A 22,752-nucleotide genomic window follows, 5' to 3' on the forward strand; every position below is an offset into this window, starting at 1 on the left:
TGTTTATGCTATTAAAGAAGTGCAGCGACGCTTCCAGTTTATTCACGACTTCCGCTGACAGCACAGCCAAACGACCAGAACTGAGAAAAGTGCGGGGCTGAGCTTGAGCAGAGCAGGCGCAGCCCGAACCGATGGTGGCCAGTTTGCACACCCCGCTCCACAAGCTTTACCTCTAGGCCAGCCTGTGGGCTCTCACTCAGAATTCTGTTGTTCTTACTCTAGACACCATTCCCTCTGCTTTGCTTATCTGTATTCTGAGCCCATAGATCATAGGCATCCAATTATAAAAGCTGGAAGCATCCAGAATTGGGTCATCCAGTACAGTAGCCACTAGCCACATGTTGCTATAAAGCACTTGAAATGTGACTAGTCTTCATATTAAGTGTGAAGCATAAAGTCTGTAATTGTAAAATATATCTATACAGATTTCAAAAACTTAGTATAAAAAAAAAGAATACCTCATTAATGATTTTTATATTGATTGCATTTTGAAATGATAATATTTTGTATATATCAGGTTAAATAGAGTATCTTATTAAAATTCATTCCATTCATTTCTTTTTATGTTTAGTGTGGCTTGCATTATATTCCCATTGGACAGTGCTGTTCTAGAAGCAGGCCTACTCATAGTCACTCATTTAGTCATTCAGCAAATACTTACTGAGCATCTCCTGTGTGATGGGCCCTGGGTTATGGGGCAGGAATGCAGCAGTGAACACAGTCCCTGCACTTGGGCAGCAAGTGACATGCACTGTGGTATTAGAAAGACTAAAAAAGGACACTTTGTGATAATAGGTATCTAAAAGCAAGGGACATTTATTCAGGAATATTTTAGGTTATTGGGATTGGGGTTAGCGTTAAAAGCCAGCCTTATATAACTTAGCATCTAACCCCTGTTGTCTGAGAGCAGAGTATCATAGGTGCTACCCTGAGTCATTCAGGAAAGGGTCTGTTGTGGACACACAGTCTCTTCCTCACCAGACCGAGAGGCTTTGGGGGGACAGTGACAGTGTCACTTAACCTGCTCTCATTCAGTATCTCCCACACAGAAGATGCTAACCAACATATGGAATGAGAGTACATCATGTAAACTCATTTAAGAAAGCAATTAAGTGTATATTTTAAAAACAGTTCTGCCCCAAATGCTTAAAAAACAAACTGCCACTTAAACTTAAGCTTTAGTGATTAAAAAGAAGTCCTCCCTCAAAATATAAATTCATGCAGACCTAATGGTATAAACAAAAAGTTCTGGAATATCCAAATTAAATTCTCTCTCAGGCCCACCAAGAATAAATATTGAGAAGAGCTACGACCCAGGGTGGCACTGATTGACCAAGGTCACTATTGTGCATGCTTCTTTTCTCTGAAGTGCTTCACAAAACTTTAAGACTTGTTAATATAAAAAACACAGTTGTGCCCTGGTTGGTGTGGTCAGTGGATTGAGTGCCAGCCTGCAAACCAAAAGGTCGCCAGTTCTATTCCCAGTCAGAGCACATGCCTGGGTTGTGGGCCAGATCCCCAGATGGGAGCATGCAAGAGGCAATCAAAAAATGTTTCTCTCCCTCTCTTCCTCCCTCCCTTCCCCTCTCCTTAAAAATAAATAAATAAAAAACACAGGTTGTAATGGAAAACATTTTATTTAAAATTCATATTACATTTTTAGTACCAGTCAATATAATCAGTCATATTACAAATATATAACTTAATTCTCAAACAATAATTTCATTCATCTTTTCCCTAAAGTACATTGTAAAAAGAAGGCAAAAGTGACCGTATTCTCTAAGTGATATACACATGCTGACGGACAGCACTGTATTCAGATATGAACAAAGAGATATTATCCTTTTATAAAAATAAACTTGATCCCAGGGTGGAGGAGAAAAAGAGTGAGCAAGCTTGAGCGTCAGAAAAAACGCAAAGCATCGTAGGAGAACAGTTTCAGTCCAAGTGAATGCGGCACCCATGACTCCGGGCTGACCGCTCAGAGTACCATGTGTCTCCTCAATCAGAGCTTCAAGTGTGTTCCTCTATAAACATGTTAACTTAACAGTAACAGCAGAGCAAAAATAACTATACAACAATTAGTCCACCGTTACTGACAGGTGACGAGGTCACAGGTGATTAAGCTATGAGCAAGGTTCCAGGACGATTTTTAGATTTCTGGTGAGGCCACCCTCACAGGTTCATTGAACATGATTTGCGCTCCTGAGAGCTCACCCTCCTCTCCCATAAAGAGGGGATGAGGGAGGTTCACTCTGATTAGGCTGGTGGACACCCTTCCTGTTTTTCCTTGGGCAATTTGGGTTGATCCTGTAAAGCCTAATATGGGCCAGAGGAAGTCACCTTTCTTCAGGTAGACAGTATCTGACCACTCAGCAGGAGATGCTGTGTATGCCTCGCTTTTTGCAACATTATGAAAAACCACGCGTTAGTAAATACGCAGGCACCCTGATCAACCACACTGTTACCTATGCCCCCCAAATAGGCAAAATGTGGTCAGACCCCACTGTGGTCACTTGGATCCCAAAGTTTCAGAGTGCTGTTTGGTCAGGGAGCCTGTAGTCGCCCTGCTGGCAAATGTCCTATGTTTTAAGTACCGGCGAGTCCTTCTCTGGAGTTGCAGAGCCTCAGTCCCAGTCTCCACGGGTGAAGAAAGGTTTTCTTAGCTGCCCTGTGACAACTGGGTTTCACATTTCCTCAAACTAGATCGGTGGAAGGAGTCTCTGAAATTAAGGAGAGAGAGAGAGAAAGAAAAAGGAGGTAAGAAAGATCAATTAGACTTTTGAAGAGAGGGATGGGGGAGGGGAATCGCCCACTGGAAAAGGACGTCATCAGCGAGAGCTCTGTAAAATAACAAGCGAAGGTGCTGAGGCCCTTTGACACTGCGCCAGAATATACACAGCGGAGGACGGCTGGCACAGGGCCGACAGGAAGGGTCACGGCGAGGACAGGAGAAGGTACAGGGAGGATCCGGACGACGCAGAACAGGTCAAGCTCTGGCAGCTTCTCCGAGCCCAGGCCCACTCCCAGCGCTCCGCAGCGCGTGCAGCGGAGCGCGCCCTGATTTCTGGGCCTCAGGCCCTGCCCTTCATCCCCCAGGAAGGGACCTTCTCTGCCCCATTCTTACCTCTTTTGACTCTCAACTCTGAATATTGGCTTGTAGAGTTCTGGAATCTTCCGCTTGATCATGGGCCTGAGGTTCTCTTTCAGCTTGTCGTAGTTCTTCTTGAGCTCCTGTTGATACTCCCTCTGGTCCGCTGTGATGAGGCGCTTGTTTTTCTCCACGGCCTCACCGCACCTGATATGCACATCAGGGAGGGGAGAAAATGAGGTTTTACTTCAGAGGAGTCTGAAGTGCTTAGAAACATGGGATGATGATCCGGCGACCATGTCATGTGTAACCCTAGGAGTGTTTGCAAACTTGACGGTCTGTCAGGATCACCTGTGTAGCATTTCAAAATGCAGGTGTCTGGGCCCCACCTTGGATTTCGTAAATCAGAATCTCTAAAGGGCAGCAACCAGGAATCTGTATTTTCGAAAAGTTGCCTAGGTGAGACTGATGCTCTGATTTGCTATGTGCTAGGCGCCATTCAAGGAATTTCACATGCATTATGTGGCTAATTTTTCCAACGAAACTGGGAAGTCTATGCTTATCTTCAGTTTGACCTTGAAGCTCAGAAACGTTAGGTTGCTTGCCCAAGATAACACTGTAGGGAAGTGGTGGACGCAAGACTCAAACTCAGGTCATGGCTCTTTGAATGAAGAATGAAGGCTCTTTGCTTACGAGAAACTCACTGTGACTTAAGGCAACACAGCAGAAGCAGCTAACACCATTCAGGCCTCTCCTGCTACAGACATGGAGATGCCGGGAAAGCACAACAAAAATGTGTTGAAAGAGAAAGGAAAACTCCAGGTGCCAGAGAGGAAGAGAAAAATCAAAAGCGGAGTGACAGCAGGAGCTGGTGCCGTGGCACCTGCTAGGAGGGCCACCAATGCGGATCTGAGGGCTGCATACAGGTCCTGGAGGCGGGAGCCAGGAGGCAGGTTTCAAAGCCCACATAGGATGAGGGACGCAGCCTTGCCCAGGGCAAAGTGGGGTTCTGGGTCCGCCACCTGCTTATAGTTTGGAGCCTTGAAAAGCTACCCCATCTGTGTAAAACGGTCTACAAAAAAAGCTGAAAGTTGTCCAGAGAGGTGGAATGAAGTTTGTTATCAGCTTGGAGACATTAATCGGAAAGAAAGCCACCTAAAGAAACTGAAATTCTAGGACTGCCCCATATGTGGGTATAAGTTACTAATTTATATTCCTCTACTGTGGGTGCTCCAATTAACTATAAAATATATTATTGAAATCCCTAGGGCTCAGGTAGAAATAAATGTAAAGCTGCTCTGGAGAAAGAGTTTCTTAATTAGGGCCCATGTGTTACCCATGGATGGAGCGACCCTTGCCAAAGGTGAGCTCACAGTAAAATAGTTGCAGACCATGTGCGGAAACCAACCGCCATGGGGGAGAACCCACAGATACTACACGCAGGAGAATTAGCCCAGTAAGAATCAGAGATAGTAGAATGATGTAAAAGCCCAAAGTTAATACAGAGGTATAATAAAAGGTATACAATGTATGAAAAAGATGGGAGGGTACAAAAAAGGAGATCAGGAAAATTTAAGAAAAGAACTAAACAGAACTTCTGAAATAAAAATGGAGTCACTAAAATAAGGAAAAAATCTCAATGGATAAGTTAAACAATAAACGAGACACAACTGGAGAACTCATGAACTATATGACAGATCTAAGAAAATCACCAAAGAGGTAAAAAATTTTAAATATGAAAAAAATGTTTAAGAAGCCTGGAGGTAAGCATATAATGGAGCTGCCCAACCCGCATCTAAAAGAATGTTTAAAAGAATGTGATATGAGTAAGCGGCAATATTCAGAGATAAGAGCTGATAATTTCCCAGAATTGAAAACAGAAGTCCCCTAATCAACAAAAACAGGTCTATACCTAGCCCCACAGAAGGGAACCTGCAGAGCATTAAAGAAAAAATATTAAAAACTTGTGTTCATCTAACTTGGGGACAGTTAAGCCTAGTATTTTCATGGTTTCCCACACAGTATGGCACACACCGAGGAAGAAAAATCACATTACTTAGACATAATAAAGTCTTGCCCTTTATACTGTTCTACCAAGGGAGCTTACATACCAACAAGCCTTGAAGGGACAACACGATGGCTGAAATTTAGCTGACATGCAATAATTAGTAACATTTCTATTATCCTTCAGATGAATAGGACTCTGGTGATGAATGTGGTTTAAACTGTTTTCCTAAGCGTGGCGCTAGAGCTTGCTTAAATTAAGAGGATACCCAGACCTGGTTACCAAATTCTCCCTGTCACCACTGAACTCATTTTCAGGATGGCAGACAAAGGTGAAGAGCGTGGCCTGTCGCAGAGGCAGGCGAAAGCTACCTGGCCCCGAGCAAAAGTAAGCCTCTGACCACAGCTTCAGCACCGAGTTCGCCTGTGGTGAGAGAAGGAGTGGCTTTAACTCGGCCAGAAGCCAAAAGAACTCCTTTAACTGGATTTTCACCCTTCTTTTAAGTCTGACATTGACTGAAGCAAACTGTAGGACACCTGAGGTTATATATCAAAGGTTTCAAGGAACAGGTAGGAAGGGAAGGTATATAGCCTATGAATCCTCAGAAATCTACCTCACCCCCTATATTTTTTTTAAAGATTTTATTTATTTTTAGAGAGGGAAGGGAAGGAAATAGAGAGAGAGAGAGAGAAACATCAATGTGCGGTTGCTGGGGGCTGTGGCCTGCAACCTAGGCATGTACCCTGACTGGAATCGAACCTGCGACACTTTGGTTCGCAGCCCGTGCTCAATCCACTGAGCTATGCCAGCCAGGGAACCCCCTATATTTTTTTACTGCTGCTTCACTAACAGTTGTGAGTTACCACACATGTAAAATAAAGTCAGTTTCAAGATGACCTTGAGGCCAGTTTTGTAGGTAACATGGGCAGCTGCAAGGGGCCTGCAGAAGCTGACTGCTAACCTGGGGATGTCTACTCAGACAACTTTGGGAGAGTCAACTAAATTCTCTGTAGTCTGTGTTATCAGAAGTAATAACAGCCACCCGACACAGACTGATGGTGCACCATGCGCTTTACATGCAGGCAGAGATGGGGTTGAAACCCAGTTACGACTACTCATTAGCACGATGACTTAGCCATTGAAATCCTGGTTTCTCATTTGTAAAATAGGAATAATAGTCTCATAAATCCCCTGGAGTTGTTGGGATAATGGATGAGAAGCCGTGATGATCAGGTAGGTATGTGCCTTTGGAGTGTGGCAGATTCTGTTTTTCAAAGTAGTCACAGCAATGACTGTCCCTCCCACAGTTTCTTCCTGAACTTGGCCACATCCCCAGCAAGAGATGGGTGGTCCTTTGTGACCACCTCGGTGGACACAATGTATGTAAGTGGTGCTGTGTGACTGGGTAGTGTGGCTCTGCCTGGCTGTCTCTCCTGGAACGTGTACCTTTGAGGGGCTGAACCTCCTGCGATTCGAGTATTCTTAGCTCAGACTCCAGATGCATGAGGAAAGCAGCCTTTTGGCAACTCCAGCCCCAGCCACCAGCCACTGTCTGTCACTGAGTGAGAGACCCTGAGCAAATCTGCCTCCCTGAGCCCAGCCTGCCCCTAGAACTGCAGGCATAATAAGTAAATGCTACTGTGGTTGTTCTAAGCTACTAAGTTTGGGGCTGGTTTGTTACAGCAATAGATAAACATAGTATTTTTACAATGACAAATATATTAATAGGTAGAGTGAAAAATGTCCATATTTTTGTAGTAATATTATTTTATATCTTAACCAATTTTAGAATTTATAAAATTGTTTCATATATTACATTTTCTGTATTTCTTTCTTCCATCTGGATTATATTCTCTAGATTTTCTTATTAAAATTAAATAATTTCCAGTATGTTAATTTAAATCCACGAACTAAAGAGAGCCATGCACTAGATTTTCCTCCTAGAGAACAGCTGTATCTCTTGGGAATGTACACAGGATCACAACTACATTGCAAATAACTTTCCTTAAAAAGGGTCTTATCTGTAACATTTTCATTAGGCTCACTGACGCCACCATTCCACTCCTCTGCTGCTCCCTTTGTTGATAAGTTTACTGAACAAGAATGTTTTCTTACAGAGAGTGCACCTGGGGATTTTCAGAAGCCAGACCCTATAGACCAGGCTGAAGGGGACCAGATAGGGCAGGAAGTTGTGCTTCTAGGACGTGGTTCCTGGCTTTTGCTGACGGTTCCTTTTTGGGGCCTCCTACAGACAGGGTGGGCATGTGGCCCTTTCTGCAACTATTGGCCTCCCTCCTCTGCAATGCTCCTTCAGCACAGCCCATACCTCAGGCCTTCCGCACAGCACAAAAATGCTGTTGTTTTCTCAATATCCATTCCTTTCATCTTTAGGTATGCCCCCACACCTCTGGAAAATTACATTCCCTAGCCTCCCTTAACAGATAGGAATGGCTGATGAGATAGAACATAAAGTCAGTAGGAGAGGTCATTAAAGGGGCATAGCCTTTTGCTACTGCAGGATGCAGTCATGATGGCCAGAGCCCTCACAGCCATGTTGTGACCGTGAGGATGGATGCACTGTAACCAGTAAGGTAGAGCAAATGAATGGAAAGGGCCAGGGTCACTGATGATTTCTGAGGTCCGCATACAGCTCTGGGATCACTATATCTGATCTTATTTTATATGATAAAGTAAGTTTCTATATTTTTAAACAATTCTCCATTATTAGCAAGTGAACCCAGTTCCTAGAGAGAAATGCACAGCACGGTAGTTAAGAAGAGAGTCTGGAGCCAAAGTGCCCAAGTCTGACTCCTGCTTTGCTGCTTCCTGGCTCTGTGGCATTGAGCAAGTTATTCAGGATTCCCATGCCTCAGTTTCTCCACCTGTGATGTGAAGGGAATAGCCTCCCTTACAAATGGTTGTGAAGACGAAATGAGTTAAACATACAGAATTCTCAGAACAGTCCTGGCACATAGCTGAAACCTAGAATGCAGGGATTAGTACAGACCCCCTCTGAGTACAGACACTCCTTGTTCAATCTGAGAGTGACGGACTGTTAAAAATTGTATATTCCAGGCCCTCGTTTTTCATAGCAGATGAAACTAAGATGAAAAGGCACAAAGTGCCCTGTCCAGAGTCACACACCTGTGGGAACAGCGGAGTTGGGTATAAACCCAGGATCCTGATGATCCTGGGCCAATGTTTCATCGGCCCCACTGTGTCTCATGGTGCAAACCGTGGAGATGCAGACAGGCCCTGGGTAGATGATCTTTATATATAAACCAGATCAAAGCTCTGTTCCTATCCTGACTGATAAGGTCTCTATTTGTCCCATTGAATAATGTTATAATGTCATACTTATCAATCACTTAGTTTGTGCCAAAGCCCTATCCTAAGCTCAATTATTATTATTATTATTATTATTATTATTATTATTATTATTATTATTATTATTATTACTATTATATTATTTTTATCCAGACACTAACTTTAAGAGGTATTCACTGTACAGCTGGGGAAACTGAGGTTGGGTAACTTGCCCAAGGTCACACTGCTAGTTAAGGCAGGGTGGGTACTTGAACCCAGGCAACCTGGCTCAAGAACCCACTCTCCTGACCCTAACCTCCCAGATGCTGCCCAGGAAAGACAAGGACCTTTCCAGCCACCATCCAGGTAGATGGCCTTGGTCTCAAGTGGAAACTATTCTCTATGGGGTCCCAATTTGTAGCATTCTGCCTTTCTCAGTTTCTGCGTGGTAACACTTCAGCAAGCCCCCTCTCGAGGCCCCAGTGAAAAAAATGCAGTGGCTGGAGTGACAGGAGAGTCTGATAGAGATGCTGGAGATGCTGAGGAACTGGCTCCCAGCCTTGTTTCCATGACTGGCCGAATACATATGGGGTGGGCAAAAGTGGGTTTACAGTTGCAAGTGACATTCTTCTGAGTTAAGAAAGCTATTGTAACAACCATACCTGCATGTCTGGTTCCACAGGAACAGCTGTAAACCCACTTTTGCCCACCCCTGTGTGCTCCAGGCCCTTTAGGGTAGAGAAGGAATATTTGGGGGCAGGGCACCAGCGGAATATCTGGCCTCTCTGCAGAAGAGCCCCAGTGGAGGGAATCCCAGGAGCATATCCCAGCAGCCTTCTCCAGTCTGTCCCCTTCATTTCCTCCCTCGCAGCCTGACCTCTACTAGACCCCCGACCCCAAGGGCACTCCTTTCCTGACGGAAGAACAGTTTAAATCCTGGTTCTGCCACTTACTTGCTGTGTGACCTTGGGCCAGTCATAACCTCCATCACCCTCATTTTCTTCGCCTATAAAATGGGTTTATGGGGATGAAATGGAGTCAGGTATATGAGGACCTAGTGGAGCAGCTGCCAGTGGGGAGGGCTGATGAGTCAATGTTACCTGCCTTTCCTGGAGCAAAGAGGGCTTGCAGCCTGACAAAAGGCACTCCTGCTGTGTGCCCCCTTCGCTGGGGATGAGGAAGCACCAGACTGAAAGTGCACAGCACTGTGGGGACAGGGAGTACACCCCAGGCAGAAGAGGAGCAACTGCGGCCAGGTCTTCTTGCTGTCCCCTCTGAGCCACCTTGGCCTCCCCTGCTTGGGCCTGTGTCACCAGCTCCATCAGGGAAGCCACAGTGGCCCTTTCTCCCTCCTAAAGTCAGATGTGGGAAGGGGCTAGATTGGGGCTACCGGCTTGGGAAGGTGTCCACTCTCATATCTGACACCTGGAAGCAGATCCTGAGGATGTACTAAACACACTAGAACCCATGGCAGGGGTAAGAGGGGTCAGTCCCGGATCAGACTGTAGGTTCGTCTTTAGTGCTTGGTTCACATTACACTGGCCCTGGGCTTCTGTCCTGCGGAGTCACAGAGCCCGTGGTTCCACTGATGGCATTCTCTAATTCGGTGTCAGCCCAGCTGCCCTCCAGCCGGGAACCCCTCCCTGAAGCAGGAGAGCGCTGGCAGGTCCCGGGGACCAAAGCCTGTTCGAAAGAGCTGGGGGTAGGGTGGGTGGGAGTGGGGACGGGACCAGACTATAGCACAACTGGATTTTTTCCTTTAGAATCATTGCAGCTGGATGGGAGGGGGAACGAGCCATGTATGCATGCTTGTGTGTGCGTGCGTGTGTGTATGTGCATGTGTATGCATGTGCGTGTGTAAGCTGCTCCACTTGTCTCTCAGTTTTCCGTTTAGCATCCTAGGCCCACCAGAACAGGTCTCTGTGACCTTGGGAAAGTAACAAAAGTCATTCATATGTCCCCACTATTGACCCACTTCTGAGCCAGTCTCTCATATTTAAGGCTACGTTGTCCCATCAAATATTCGGATCTCTTTCTACTTACTACTTCGCTTTCCACCTACATTGTACACATTTGGTTTCCTTTGGCCACTTGGGCCAATTCCCTCTCCTTCCTCTTCATAGACCTTAACTCGCATTTAAAAACACCACCGTTCAACACTCGATCTTCTGACTGTGAGTATACACGCACAGTGGAGCCCTGTGAGCAGTGGGTGTATCTGAAACCAGTCTGTAACTGGGGCCACACATACTGCTTTCTCTTATTTAGATATAAAAGTGAATCTAAAAATAATTTAGTTTTTACAGGATCGAGAAAGTTTAGATTATATTAGGGACTACAGTTATGTGTTGAAACTAACCCATCACGTGACAGTATTTGGAGTGGGGCCTTTAGGAGAAATTAAGATTTAAATCGAGCCATGAGGGTGAGACCCACATGACGGGATTAGTGGCCTTATAAGAAGAAATCCCAGAGAACTTTCTTCCTCTTCCTCTCTCCGCCACCTAAGGATGCAGGGAGAAGGTGGCCATTTACAAGTGGCAAGAAGGTCCTCACCAGGTACTGAATCTGCCAGCACCTTAATCTCAGCCTTCCGGACCTCCAGCACTGAGAGGGATGAATGTCTGCTGTTCAAACCACTCAGCCTATGGCGTTTTGTTTTACCAGCCTGAGCTCACTGAGACAGAAATGTAACAAGAAAAAAAATTAAAACACAGATTGGCACAAATTGCAGCATCTAGAAGAGTTTCAGTGCGTTGAGGAGCAGGTGGGGGCCGGGGAACAGAATGTTTGTATCTATCCATCTTGGGCTCTGAAACCCTGAGGTGTTTTCCTTATCTCAGGAAAAGGTAGGAGGGGATTGAGGTCCCAACTTGGCAACTATCTAAAGAGCCACAGAACTGGCTGGATGAGCAGCTGCTGCTGCAGTCAGCCTGCCAGAGTCTTTATGGCTGCATCCGGTTCTGCTGCAGCTGAGTCAGCACGGCTACTGCCCAGGGGTGGAACCCAGCCACAGCATGCCCAGCTAGCGTACATTTCCACTGTTAGCGACCAGAGTCGGAAGGTGCACTTATGTTCACCTTGGATATCTGGGCTTCTCGACCTGCAGCTCAAGTCTGTTGAGAACCTGGGGTTGCTGGAGGGAAAACCTCAGAGCTGTTCCCACCGGCCCCCCTACCCCTGCCTGCCCCTGCCACATTCCACTTCTGTGTCACTCTGCCGTCTGAAAGCAGAGTGGGGGGTGGGGAAGAAGAAACAAGGAGCAAACAAACTGTACAAAATTGTCACTCTATTCATTAAAAAGCTGTCACAGATGACTGGACTTGACAAACAATTAAGCAATGAAGGGAAAGGAAGGCTTCCCTACCTACCACTAGTGTTGAGGGTACAATTTATACACCCATTTTAAATGTACCTTTTGAGGAGTTTTACTGAATAATTCATACAGTTGTACAACTTTCACCACAATCGCTACTACGACTTTTGATCTGCATGGACTAACTCAAAAGGGAAGTCAAGCCAGCCACTGTCTGCGCCTGGATGTGAAACAGACAGCAGCACTGCCGTTCCTCCTGCAGCCTCGTCCCCGGTGCACTGGGACTTCTCCCTGCACTCTGCCATGGGTAGTACAGCGCCTGGCCCAAAGCATGGGCTTGACAAGTGCTGAACCAGTGAATGGACTGACTCTACAGTTGTTTCGAAAGTGCAACAGTATGGCCACTTACTAGTTTGAAGGGAGGAAAGGGAAGGAAAACCACGTGAGTAAAAAAAGGTGTGGCCTGAGGGATTAAGGCCTCGTGGGGACTACAGGGAGGGAAAAGAAACTGTGAGAGGTGGGCAATCAAGCAGCCTCTACACAAAGTTCAGTCCCACTCGGCAGCCCCAGCAGCCTGAAAGCTTGCCTGGAGTGGGAAATGCAGCAGCCCAACCGGCAGCAGGGCAGGCGGGACTGGAGCCTGCTTCCCCACGTGAGTCACCATTAGAAGGGTTGGAGAACATTTTAAATGGGGAATTTGCTTTTGAAAATTCAGTATTTTTGCAGACCATCTGGGGGTGAAAGGTAACATTGCCAAAAGTCCAGTGCAGGATTCTGTTAAAGGCCCATGCCCAGGAAAATCCACTTCGTTTTGTGTACCTCAAACGGGAACCAGTTTAACTCAGCCCTGGTTCTCTTTGTAGTCACTTGCCCTGGGGCACGGACATAATTGCAAATCTACGTTCAGTAGAGACTTTATAAGTGCATTTTAACTAAGGAACAAAAATCCTGTCTTCTCCTAATGAACTTCCTTTCACATTTAAATTCTCCTCGGAGTCCCATTCAACAATACCACTGTCTTTCAGGTCTCTCGTCCTTGTCTAGTCGTGCTCAGGTAAGTGTGCTGCTCTGCTGAGTCAGAGGGGCCCAGAGGTGTCCTGGACACCTCTGTTGCTGCCTCTCAGACTTGTGGTCACATTAGTCCCTTTACCTGGAACAGCTCCTTCCCGCTACCCACTTTCTGCCACCTACGTGTTTAGGACAAGGTTTAAGTGATATTTTCCGCAAAGCCTTCCCCAGCTACTCCAGCCTATAAAGGACTGTTCTTTTCAGAACTCTGTAGCCCTATATTTAGTGCACTCTTTTTTGTTTTTATGAAAATATGGAACGCTTCATGAATCTGTGTGTCATTCTTGTGCAGATGCCATGCTCATCTTCCCTGCATCGTTCCAATGTTGGTGTATGTGCTGCCGAAGCGAGCGCTATTTAGTGCATTCTTAACAGTTCCTAGCACATGCTGTGTTGTGTTGTTATTTAGCCCTGCGAATACGCGTCCTCTTGTCAGGAGCAGAAGGGTGCCCAGCTTCGGCATTCCCACAACTAATATCAGACCTGGGTCAGCCTGCATGCTCATTAAAAGTTCCACAGGATCCTTCAGAGGTCCAGAGAGGCCTGGACCACTGCCAACCTCAGCAGCCTTCAACCACAATGCATTTTAAATGAAAGTAAGTGGAAAGTAAATAAAATAGTAAGTAAAGATTTTCCCAATATTTTCTAGTTTCCTGTTTCGTGAAAATGCACTATGAAAGAAAATCTAGCTTTTGTGTAATGCTTGAATTGTTGTTAAACGTTGTCAAACATAGGAAGCAATTCAAATACCAAACATTAATACATATAATCTCTGTGTGTGCATGTGGATGTACACACACACACACATATCACACACAGCCACACACACCCACCCCAACTACCAAGCAGCTGTGATTCTCCTCTGTACATAGCAAATTTGCATCCGTCCCACCAAAGCCTGTGAAGGAGGAGGTATCATTAGTCTCATCCGACATTAGCATTCTGATGAGTTTTCACTAAATATAGCAAATTTTAACTTTTAGCTTCTTATATCCCCATCTACCAAGTAAGGATAATCCTACACTTTGTATGCTTCACTAAGGTTCTGGGTGGAAGAAATATCGGTATGCATTTTTCTGATGTCCTTTCTAATGAGTGAAATGCCACCATATCCTTCGTAATCATCCTTTCTAGGGCCACGGAATCCCAATATACGTGTCTATATTGCAGTAGATTGCAAGACCCTGCCCAAAGGGCCAGGCTGGGCAGGCTGCTCCTGAAGGTGGCCCCACTGCAGAATTTGGGAGCAGAGAAGAGTCTTGTCTGACACTGGGAATTGCCAGAGGTGATTTGAAAAAGCCCAGTTTTAGAATATTGCCTTTGTCTCTCAATTCGAGGCAGTGCCTATATTTAAATGTGTAAAAATAAGTTACTGAGTGACACGGAACACTACACAGACTGCCAAAGCCACAAGCCTCTCAGACTCTAATGCATCTTGGACTATCAGCCCCTTGATGGAAGTGTGGGCTACTTGGTTGGATTCAGAAGACCTGGACTTGAACTTCACTCTGCTGCTAACTGGCTGTGTGCCCTTCAGTAAAGTCATCTTCCACCTCCGAGCCTCTGTTCCCTCTCTTATAAAATGAGGATGTAATACTCTCTTATAATACTTGTTTTATAATGTGAGTGTGAGGCACACATGCGATGATAAACACGAGCACTGTAGAGCTGAAGTGCCAGTTACTAAACAGTAGTACGAGTGGGTTCCTTTACTGCCATGGTTCCCCGCCGGGGGCATGTGTCAGGATCCCCGAAGGCCTTGTGAAGATACAGATTGTGGGGCCCTTTCTGCGGATGCTGACTCAGTGGGTTTGATTGGTGCCTGAGAATTTGCCTTTCCAGTTAGTTCTCAGACGCTGCTGGTGCTGCTGGCCCGGGGAGCACACTTTGAGAACCTCTGCTCTACTGACTCCCAGCCGATTTCCTTCTTACCGCATTATGAATTCCTTAAAGCATAATCGCAATTTGTTGTGATGTCGATACAGTTTGGGGTCAGCTGGAATTTCGGCCAAAAACACTTGGGCTACTTCCAGTGGTCCCTGAAGGAAAAAGTAAAAAAACAATACTGACATTGGAAATAAAACAAAATCACTTGGGAAAATCTTGGCATGATTCCTCAATTTGAACATTTAATTTTGTAGTTGGTTTGACCAAAACAAACAAAAAAAATTAAAGAAGGTCCTAAACTTTTCAGGAATCCTTAATTCTCAGGGAGGAGTCTAAAGTTTTCAGAGAATAGTCAGAAGTATAAATGTATTTTCTTAATCAAATGTACTAATAAATAGGTTTCCCTTCACATACAAAAACAATGCTACTATATTAAGGGCTTTGAGACACTCTTCTAAGAACGGGGGTTGTCTTGCTCCTTCCATTCATATTCACTTGCCTAATCTCCCTTGTGGCAAGTACCATTTTGTGTAATTCCTGGCTTGAGTCAGGAAAATGCAGACATATGTAGTCCATAGTTGTGGGCTTATACAGTTCTGTTTTCATGAAAGGATTGGGACTTACAAAAGCAAAAGCTTCCTAGTATTTTCTGATCTTGGAAATATAATAGTCATTTCTCCTCTCTGCTATTTTTGCTCCCTTGATGTTATGTGGACACAGAATTTTGTAGGGCGGTCCAGCTGTGCTGAGTGAGGGAAGATTCACAATACTCAGTTTTGGAGTGTGGGGTGTGGACAAGAGTGGATTTAGATCTGAAATCAAGGTTGTCTTCTGGATAGAGAATACAAAGCTAGTACCTCCCTCCATCTGAGACTGGATCAACTAATCCATGCTGAATTTGGGAGTCAGGATTCTAATGGGTTGGAGAAGATCCGGTTTGGTCTAAAGTGACCTGAGAAGCCTGGTCCCATGTCACTCTTGGTTAGCAAGACTCCTGGCATGCTGGGTTCACCAGACGACTGACACAGGGGTTGCATGTTTTAGACGAGGGGTCCCCAACCCCCAGGCCCTGGACTGGTTACTGACCAGTCCATGGCCTGTTAGGAGCTGGGCTGCATAGCAGGAGGTGAGCAGCTGGCCAACAAAAAACTGAAATTACCACCTGAGCTCCGCCTCCTCCCTGCAACACCACTAGCTCCCCATCCGTGGAAAAACTGTCCTCCACAAAATTGGTCCCTGGTGCCAAAAATGTTGAGGACCTCTATTCTAGACCCTTTCCCCATTCTCCTACAGGCATTCTTAGATTAGCCTCAAGCTGTGCAAAAACTCTGCCTAAATTGGGCATAAGTAAGCACTTTTCAATAGGACCCCAAGTCTAGATCATGTCCAGTCTGGTCCTGAGTGAAGACAGAGAAAATGGTGCTCCTTCGATGGTCCACTCATCTCCAGTATTTCTTTTCTACCTTGGGTTGTCCCGTGAGCAGAAGAGGTCACTCAAAGTGCTCTAAACCTCACGAGTGTTCAGTCCGAGTTTAGGAACATCATTTGCATGTTCATCAGACTCCCCATCAACCTCAAGGGAAGAGAGTGCAAGCGTATCATGAAATAACAAGAACCAGAGGAGCTGCCACCAGCTGGTTTTGCCTACCTGATTTACAGTCGCTCCCACGGAGCCCTGCAGCACCATCTGAAGCATCTTGGCATCAGGGGGCTCTTGGTTAATGGCAACCGCTAACTGCAGGGTCTTCTTCTTCATATCTTCAATGGCAACTTCGATCGGTGTCAAAACAAACTGAACGTAAGACAAAAATGTAGAGAAGTCGTTGTCCAGTTTTATAAGCCACAGAAAACCTGGAACTATGCCATAGAGTGCACTTGGATTTAAAGAAGCAGCTAAGGAGGCTTTCAGAGTAATTTAAAATAATCTGTGCAGGTTAAGAAGAAGGAAGGGCCTAATATTTTTGAGTACTTATTATGTTCCAGGAACTGTACATACATTTATTATTTACTCCTTTAAAGAACCTCCTTACTTTCTACATTTCATAGTTAAAGAGGGATTTGTAAGGTGAGGAATGGGCCATGAAATGACACAGGTAGTAAGTGGGGAGGCCAGAATTTAATCACGGTGATGTCTACATTCAAAATCCATGTTCTTTCTACACTGCTAGGTTTCTTTTTATGGAATTAAACAAGTCACCCAACTTGTAACTGGGAAGGCTACCAGAAGAAGAGCATTCAAGGTCTTCCCCCACCGTAATGCAGGATTTTGGCACCACAAGTACCTTCCCCAATTACCCTGAAGGTGAATTCCTGTTATGTAGAATTCTTTTAAGGGTCAGTCTGTTGGTTGCTAATTTCTGGTGGTTTTGGATATGGTCCTTCCCCAATGTTATGAGTGGGCTTGTGTCTCCCTAAATTCATACATTGAGTCCTAAGCCACAGGACCTCACAATGTGGCCTTATCTGAGACAGGGTCTTTATGGAGGTAACCAAGATAAAAGGAGGTCATTAAGATGGGCCCTAATCCAGTACAGCCTATGCCCCTGCAAGAAGGGGGAATGTAGACACAGAGACACGCTTAGAGGAGGATAATGTGAAGAGACATAGGGAGCAGGTGGCCATCTATCTACAAGGCAAGGAGAGAGGCCTGCACCGCATCCTTCCCTCACAGCCTGCAGAAGGCACCAACCCTGACAACACTTTGAATTTTGACTTCTGGCCTCCAGAACTGGGACACAGTAAATTTCCATTGTTTAAGCCACCCAGTCAGTGACCTTTTGCTAAAACAGCCCTAACAGACAATAAGCAGCCCAACAGGTTCTCAGAGAACAACAAATGGCCAAGAACAACTGTAAAGGCTTTTATGGGGACCATGAGTTTATTTTTGTGCTATACCTAATGTCCTAGTATTCAAAAGTCCAAAACAACAATGAACACAGCAGATGCCTCCTAAGTCACCCTCCTCTTAACTGAGTCATAGCTCAGGTTTTCCCTGCCCTGTGAAACCCACTCTCTGATGTGCCCGCCGAACACTTGAGCTGGTGGGCCACTCTCCTGTGAGCTCGGTCCCTTCTGCTCCGGCCCAGTGAGGTGCATATTCACCATAACTCATCTGTGTTTGTTCCCCAACTTGATTAGGCCTGTTATACTTGTTATTTGGATGACCTAATCTAATAACACACAAACTATGGGTGTGGAAAGAAAAAGAGTTGTTTCTATGAAAACTAAGCTCAATGCTTGGGTAAGACATTATGAAAGTTATTGCTATTAATATTCCTGTCATATTAGGTGTGCACAAGAAAACTATAAAAGGTTAGGAGTAAGAAAGTCATAAAAATCCAGAAGGATTCTTTTCTCATGCTGTTTAGCAAGTGCATTATGAGTAGAGTTTACATAAGAAAGACAATGCTGAATTGTGATCAGCCAACCCAAAATAATAGAGAAGACTTGGCCCTATATAAAAATGAAAGACAAATACATATACATGGATGTGTTTTAAAGTTAAGAAAAATGTTTAATGTATGTTTAATTTTGAATGATCTCTGACTTTAGATACTTTCTTGACTAGTCTCATGAATTAGAAGTCTTCGGTACACAGAACCAGAGAAGGGCAAGGGTTCCTTCCCGTCCGTGTAGCGGTGAGGAAACCGAAGGAAGACAGGTGGCCTGTGCAGTGCCACAGGAGGAAGCTGGGACTGGAAATCACTTGGTCTCCTTATCTACACTGCACAGTGCCCTGCCTCCAGCTTCGCCACTCGCTCACCAGGGCTGCCAGCCCGCTGTTTCTGTCTCTAATTGTTAACAACACCATCATGGCTGAATCACCTGTAAGCTTTTACATATAAAAAAACATAAAGTGTTTAAAGTTTAAATTTAAACATTTTATATCAACTTATTAAAATACAATTTAAAATTATAATTATATGAACATGTTTATATTAAAGGTATAACTTTAAAATATAAAACATTCAAATATAAGGTAGTGTTATGAAACATGTAGCTGCCTAAATGGGATTTCCTGGCATCACAAGGAAGAGAGAATAACCACCAAAATAACGTTTCAAGTGTGGCCCTTTTAGACTGCACTCCAGTCTGCAATGCAGGAGGTTTGTGCCGTCAGTCAGGGAGGCTACCCAGGCACACTTGCTCCGTGGCAGCCTGGCCTACAGCCCAGCCCTGCAGGTGCCATTACCTCCTCCTTCTGGATGACGCAGATGCGGGTCTTGATGTAGGGGAAGGCGTGCATGGTGGTGAGGACCGTGTTCCGCCGGTACTGCTCATGCAGCTCTCCACGAGGCCGCCCCTCCAGGGTGAAGGGGGTGGTGTACATGAACCTCCGCAGATTGAAATTCTTCTCAAAGTAGGTTACCCTGTCTTTCATCTCGTACTCATCAAAGTAAGGCTCCACAAAAGTGATCTGTATGTAAGCCTGAGGGGGAAAAGGCAAGGGAAAGAGAAGATGAGCTATTCGCAAATAACCACCCAGGACGCACTGGAGGGGCATGCTGGAACCAGCGCAGCAGCACCGCCCCTCTGAGTTTACTAAAGCCACAGGAGCTGAACGCATCAGGCAAAACAAGACTTCAGCGATCAGCCCAGCCTCTTCACCAGCTGCAGAGAGAGAAAGGCCTGTGAGAAGGAGAGGGCAGCGTGTATCTGTGAAGTCAGGTCCACAAGCCACCCCTGCTAGCTGATCCAACTGAAACGTGGTATGACAGTTTGCCAGCTGCTATTCCGAAGAGACAAACTCTCCTTTCCAGGACAACCTTGACCACTGCACATGTGCTGGGATGGCCGGACTAAATGAAACTGACAACATCTCGTGCTGAGAAGGATGGGGAGCAGCTGAAACTTTCATACACTGACAGTGGGAATGCACAATGGTACAGTCACCTTTGAAACAGTTAAATTACAGTGACCACATGACCCAGCAATCCCACTCCAAAGTGCATCCCCAAGAGAAGTGAAAACTTAAGTTCAACCTAAAACTTGCACACAAATGTCTACAGCAGCCTTATTCATCATAGACAAAAACTAGAAATGACACAGATGTCCCTCCAGTGGGGAACAGATAAACAAATGATGACATATCCATACAACAGAATACTGCTCGGCAATAAAGAGGAACAAACTACCACAACATTGTTACATCTAAAGTGCACTGTGTTAAATGAAAGAAACCAGACTCCAAAGGCTCTTTGATTCCATTTATTTACCCTAGGGTTCCATTTACATGACGTCTGGAAAAGGCAAAACTGCAGAGACAGACTGCAGATCAGTGACTGTCAGGGGCTGGAAGCAAAGGGAGGAAATGGCTACAGAGGGACAGGAAGTACTTTGGGGTGACACAACTCTTACAGAGCTTGATTATGGTGGTGGTTACATGTGTTTGTCAAAAGTCACAAAACACCAAAAGAGCAAATTTTACTGCATGTAACTCATTTAAAAATGCACACACACACACACACACACACACACACACACACACACACACACACTGTGAATAAGGGCAATTTACTAAGAAAGAAGGCCTTTTTAAAAAATAAAAAGAATGACAATGACTGTAGACTCCACCATGCCCACCCACTGAAATGGATGGGCGAGGTCACTGGTCTCAGGCCATAAATCACTAATTAGTGCAATGAAATCTGGTTATAATTCTGGGTTTGGATTCTTATTTAAAACTCTCACAGCTTACTTCAGCATTTTAAAAGAGGGAAGAAGAGCACCTTGCGCTGGGGCTGTCACCGGTGACTCTATGTAGCATGCGCTGTGCACAGAGCACTGCGGGCACACAGGCAGTTCCCAGCTTCATAGACCCCAGACATTTCTGTCTGCAGCTCAGCTCAGGCCCTACACCAGTTACTGGTTCGACCAACCCTAGACTAGGGAGTGTGTCTCAAATGCGCAAGTCTCCTGAAATATGTAGAAAAACAAACCATTAAATTTGGCCAATTCCTCCATGCTTGCATCATCGTCTTAATATCCTGGAGGGCGGAATTGAGAGAGGAGTTTGGACTCCTCCTTTTATAGGCCTGCCAGATGGCAGCAGCTCCTCTGTCCCCCAGCCCTTAACAATACCTTGAACTTGCATTTTTTCCAGCAGCTTAGAAAGCTCTCTCATGAACATATCTGTCTGTGGGCTGAGCAGGCAGGCATCACTCTGTGGTATAATAAGGAATATATCTAATCTTTGTTTGTGTTTCCTGGGACAGAGCTTCAAAACCCTTATAATTTTCTGACTATCTTCTTTATTTAATGAGGTGACTTTTGCATGATGGGTCCCTAAATAGTTTCAGGATTGGGGCTGGTCACCCAAAAGACCAATCATATGATTAGAGGGTGGGGGAGGAAGGGGAGGGTGGCTGTAGACTGAGTTCGATTATGTGGTCGATGGGCTCATCAGTCGGGCCCACCTGGATTGGTTCAGTCTGGACACCAAGGCTCAGTGGAGCTTCCTGGCTGGTGAACACACTGACGGGCTGAAAGGGTGGCGGGCCTGGATCCGGGTCTGGGCTCCTTCTCAGACTTGCCCTGTGTACCCTTCCCCGTAAAACTGTAATCATCAGTATGGCACTTTTCTGAGTTCTGTGTCATTCTAGTGAATTTTCTGATCTGAGCGGTGAAGTGGGAATCTCCGAATTTGTAGCCATTTGGTCAGAAGTCAGGTAGCCCGGGGCCCTACTGGACACTGGTGTCTGAAGTGAGAGCAGGCATGTGGGGGACTGGGCCTGTACCTGGCGGCGTGTGACGCCAACTCTGGTTAGGGGTGAAACAGGACACTCCTCACGTGGGAAGTGAGGAAATGGAACTCCATGCCCCTTGCATCGTTCCCCAACAGCGCAGTGGCCCAATCCTTGCCTGGAAGGAACACCTGCAGCTGAAAACAGCTGTCAGTGAGAAGGCTGCATCTTTTTAACATGTTTTAAATTGAGCATTTAAAGTTTATAGAAAGGCAGCAAGGAACAGTGAGTAAGAGTATGGTTTGGGAATGACAGACCCTGAGTCTGAGTACTGGCTTCAGCATGTGAATGATCATGGCAAGCTGCTTCACCATTGCACACCTCAGTTTTCTTATCTATAAAATAAGAATAACACCACCTACTTCAAAGGGCCGTTAGAGAATGAAATGATGTATGTAGGGCCTAATGCAGCTTTAGGTACACAGTTGGTGTTTAATAAGTAGTAGCTTATTATGGTTCCTACCTTTGAGTATGGCTTTTTTATAAATCCTCACCCAAGAAAATAGAGAGGGGAAAGAAGGTGGGGGGTGGAGCAGGGGGAGAGAGAGAGAGAGAGAGAGAGAGAGAGAGAGACACTAATGGGAGAGAGAGGCTTTGGTTGGTTGCCTCTCGTATGCACCCTAACAATGGACCCAACCCACAAGTGGCCTGTGGCCTGACCAGGAATTAAACCTGTAACCTTTCAGTTTATGAGACTATACTCCAACCAACTGAGTCACATTAGTCAGGGTGGTTTTTTAAAGATCTAACCAAATAGTAGTTGAACCCTTGACAGAAATATTTGGCTGCATTGAAATGACTTGGAGAGTCCAACAGAGGAGGTCATTTTATTTTCCTGGGGTAGAACAAAGGGAATCAGAGCTTGATGGTTATTTTTTGCAAATTTCCCCATACCTTGTTAGGATCCAACTTGGTTTTGTCCACAGGAGCAGAGTCTTTTATTACTTCCACAAATTCTGCACCAAAACATTGACTATAAAATCCCTAGGCAGGAGAAACCAACATATTATAAAGGTTATTTTAATGCAACTCTTTATCTCTCAGAAGTGGAATAAGGTTGGAATGAGGGAGAATTTGCTCATTGATTACTATAGAGCCACTGACCTAATGAGGCAAGTCCAGCAACCCCTGAGACAAAAATAAAAATATAAGGAAGTCCAGCATTGCAAACTGATACGTGTTTCCCTGCAGTATGTACACTTCTCCTCTAATTCAACCAGCGTCATCATAATTTCTGAGGCAGCTCCAGGGGTATGGCATGATTTACTCCTTGCCTGTTGTACCCTAGGGACTTGGAGGTCACTAGGATTTCCACAATGTGACAAACCACAGTGTG

General features: G+C 45.3%; 1 protein-coding gene and 1 non-coding gene across 3 annotated transcripts in view; both read right to left on the reverse strand.

Annotated features, from left to right (window-relative positions):
- Positions 1–1,618: 1,618 nt before the first annotated feature.
- Positions 1,619–22,752, reverse strand: part of DOCK8 (dedicator of cytokinesis 8) — a 218,685-nt gene continuing 197,551 nt past the window's right edge. For both annotated transcript variants that reach the window (XM_045839979.1, XM_045839980.1), the window contains 6 exons: positions 22,311–22,400; positions 18,866–19,102; positions 16,322–16,465; positions 14,719–14,825; positions 3,128–3,298; positions 1,619–2,723 (listed from right to left, as the gene is read on the reverse strand). In XM_045839979.1, the coding sequence (XP_045695935.1) occupies positions 2,663–2,723; positions 3,128–3,298; positions 14,719–14,825; positions 16,322–16,465; positions 18,866–19,102; positions 22,311–22,400 (810 nt within the window). In that variant the 3' untranslated portion in view covers positions 1,619–2,662. The remainder of the gene's footprint in view (positions 2,724–3,127; positions 3,299–14,718; positions 14,826–16,321; positions 16,466–18,865; positions 19,103–22,310; positions 22,401–22,752) is intronic.
- On the reverse strand, positions 13,034–13,140 carry LOC123820347. The gene has a single exon (XR_006785963.1). It is a non-coding gene; the product is annotated as a U6 spliceosomal RNA (small nuclear RNA).

The sequence above is a fragment of the Phyllostomus hastatus genome, unplaced genomic scaffold (genome assembly GCF_019186645.2).
Source record: "Phyllostomus hastatus isolate PE091 unplaced genomic scaffold, TTU_PhHast_1.1 phas_contig_34, whole genome shotgun sequence".
Classification (NCBI taxonomy): Eukaryota; Metazoa; Chordata; class Mammalia; order Chiroptera; family Phyllostomidae; genus Phyllostomus; species Phyllostomus hastatus.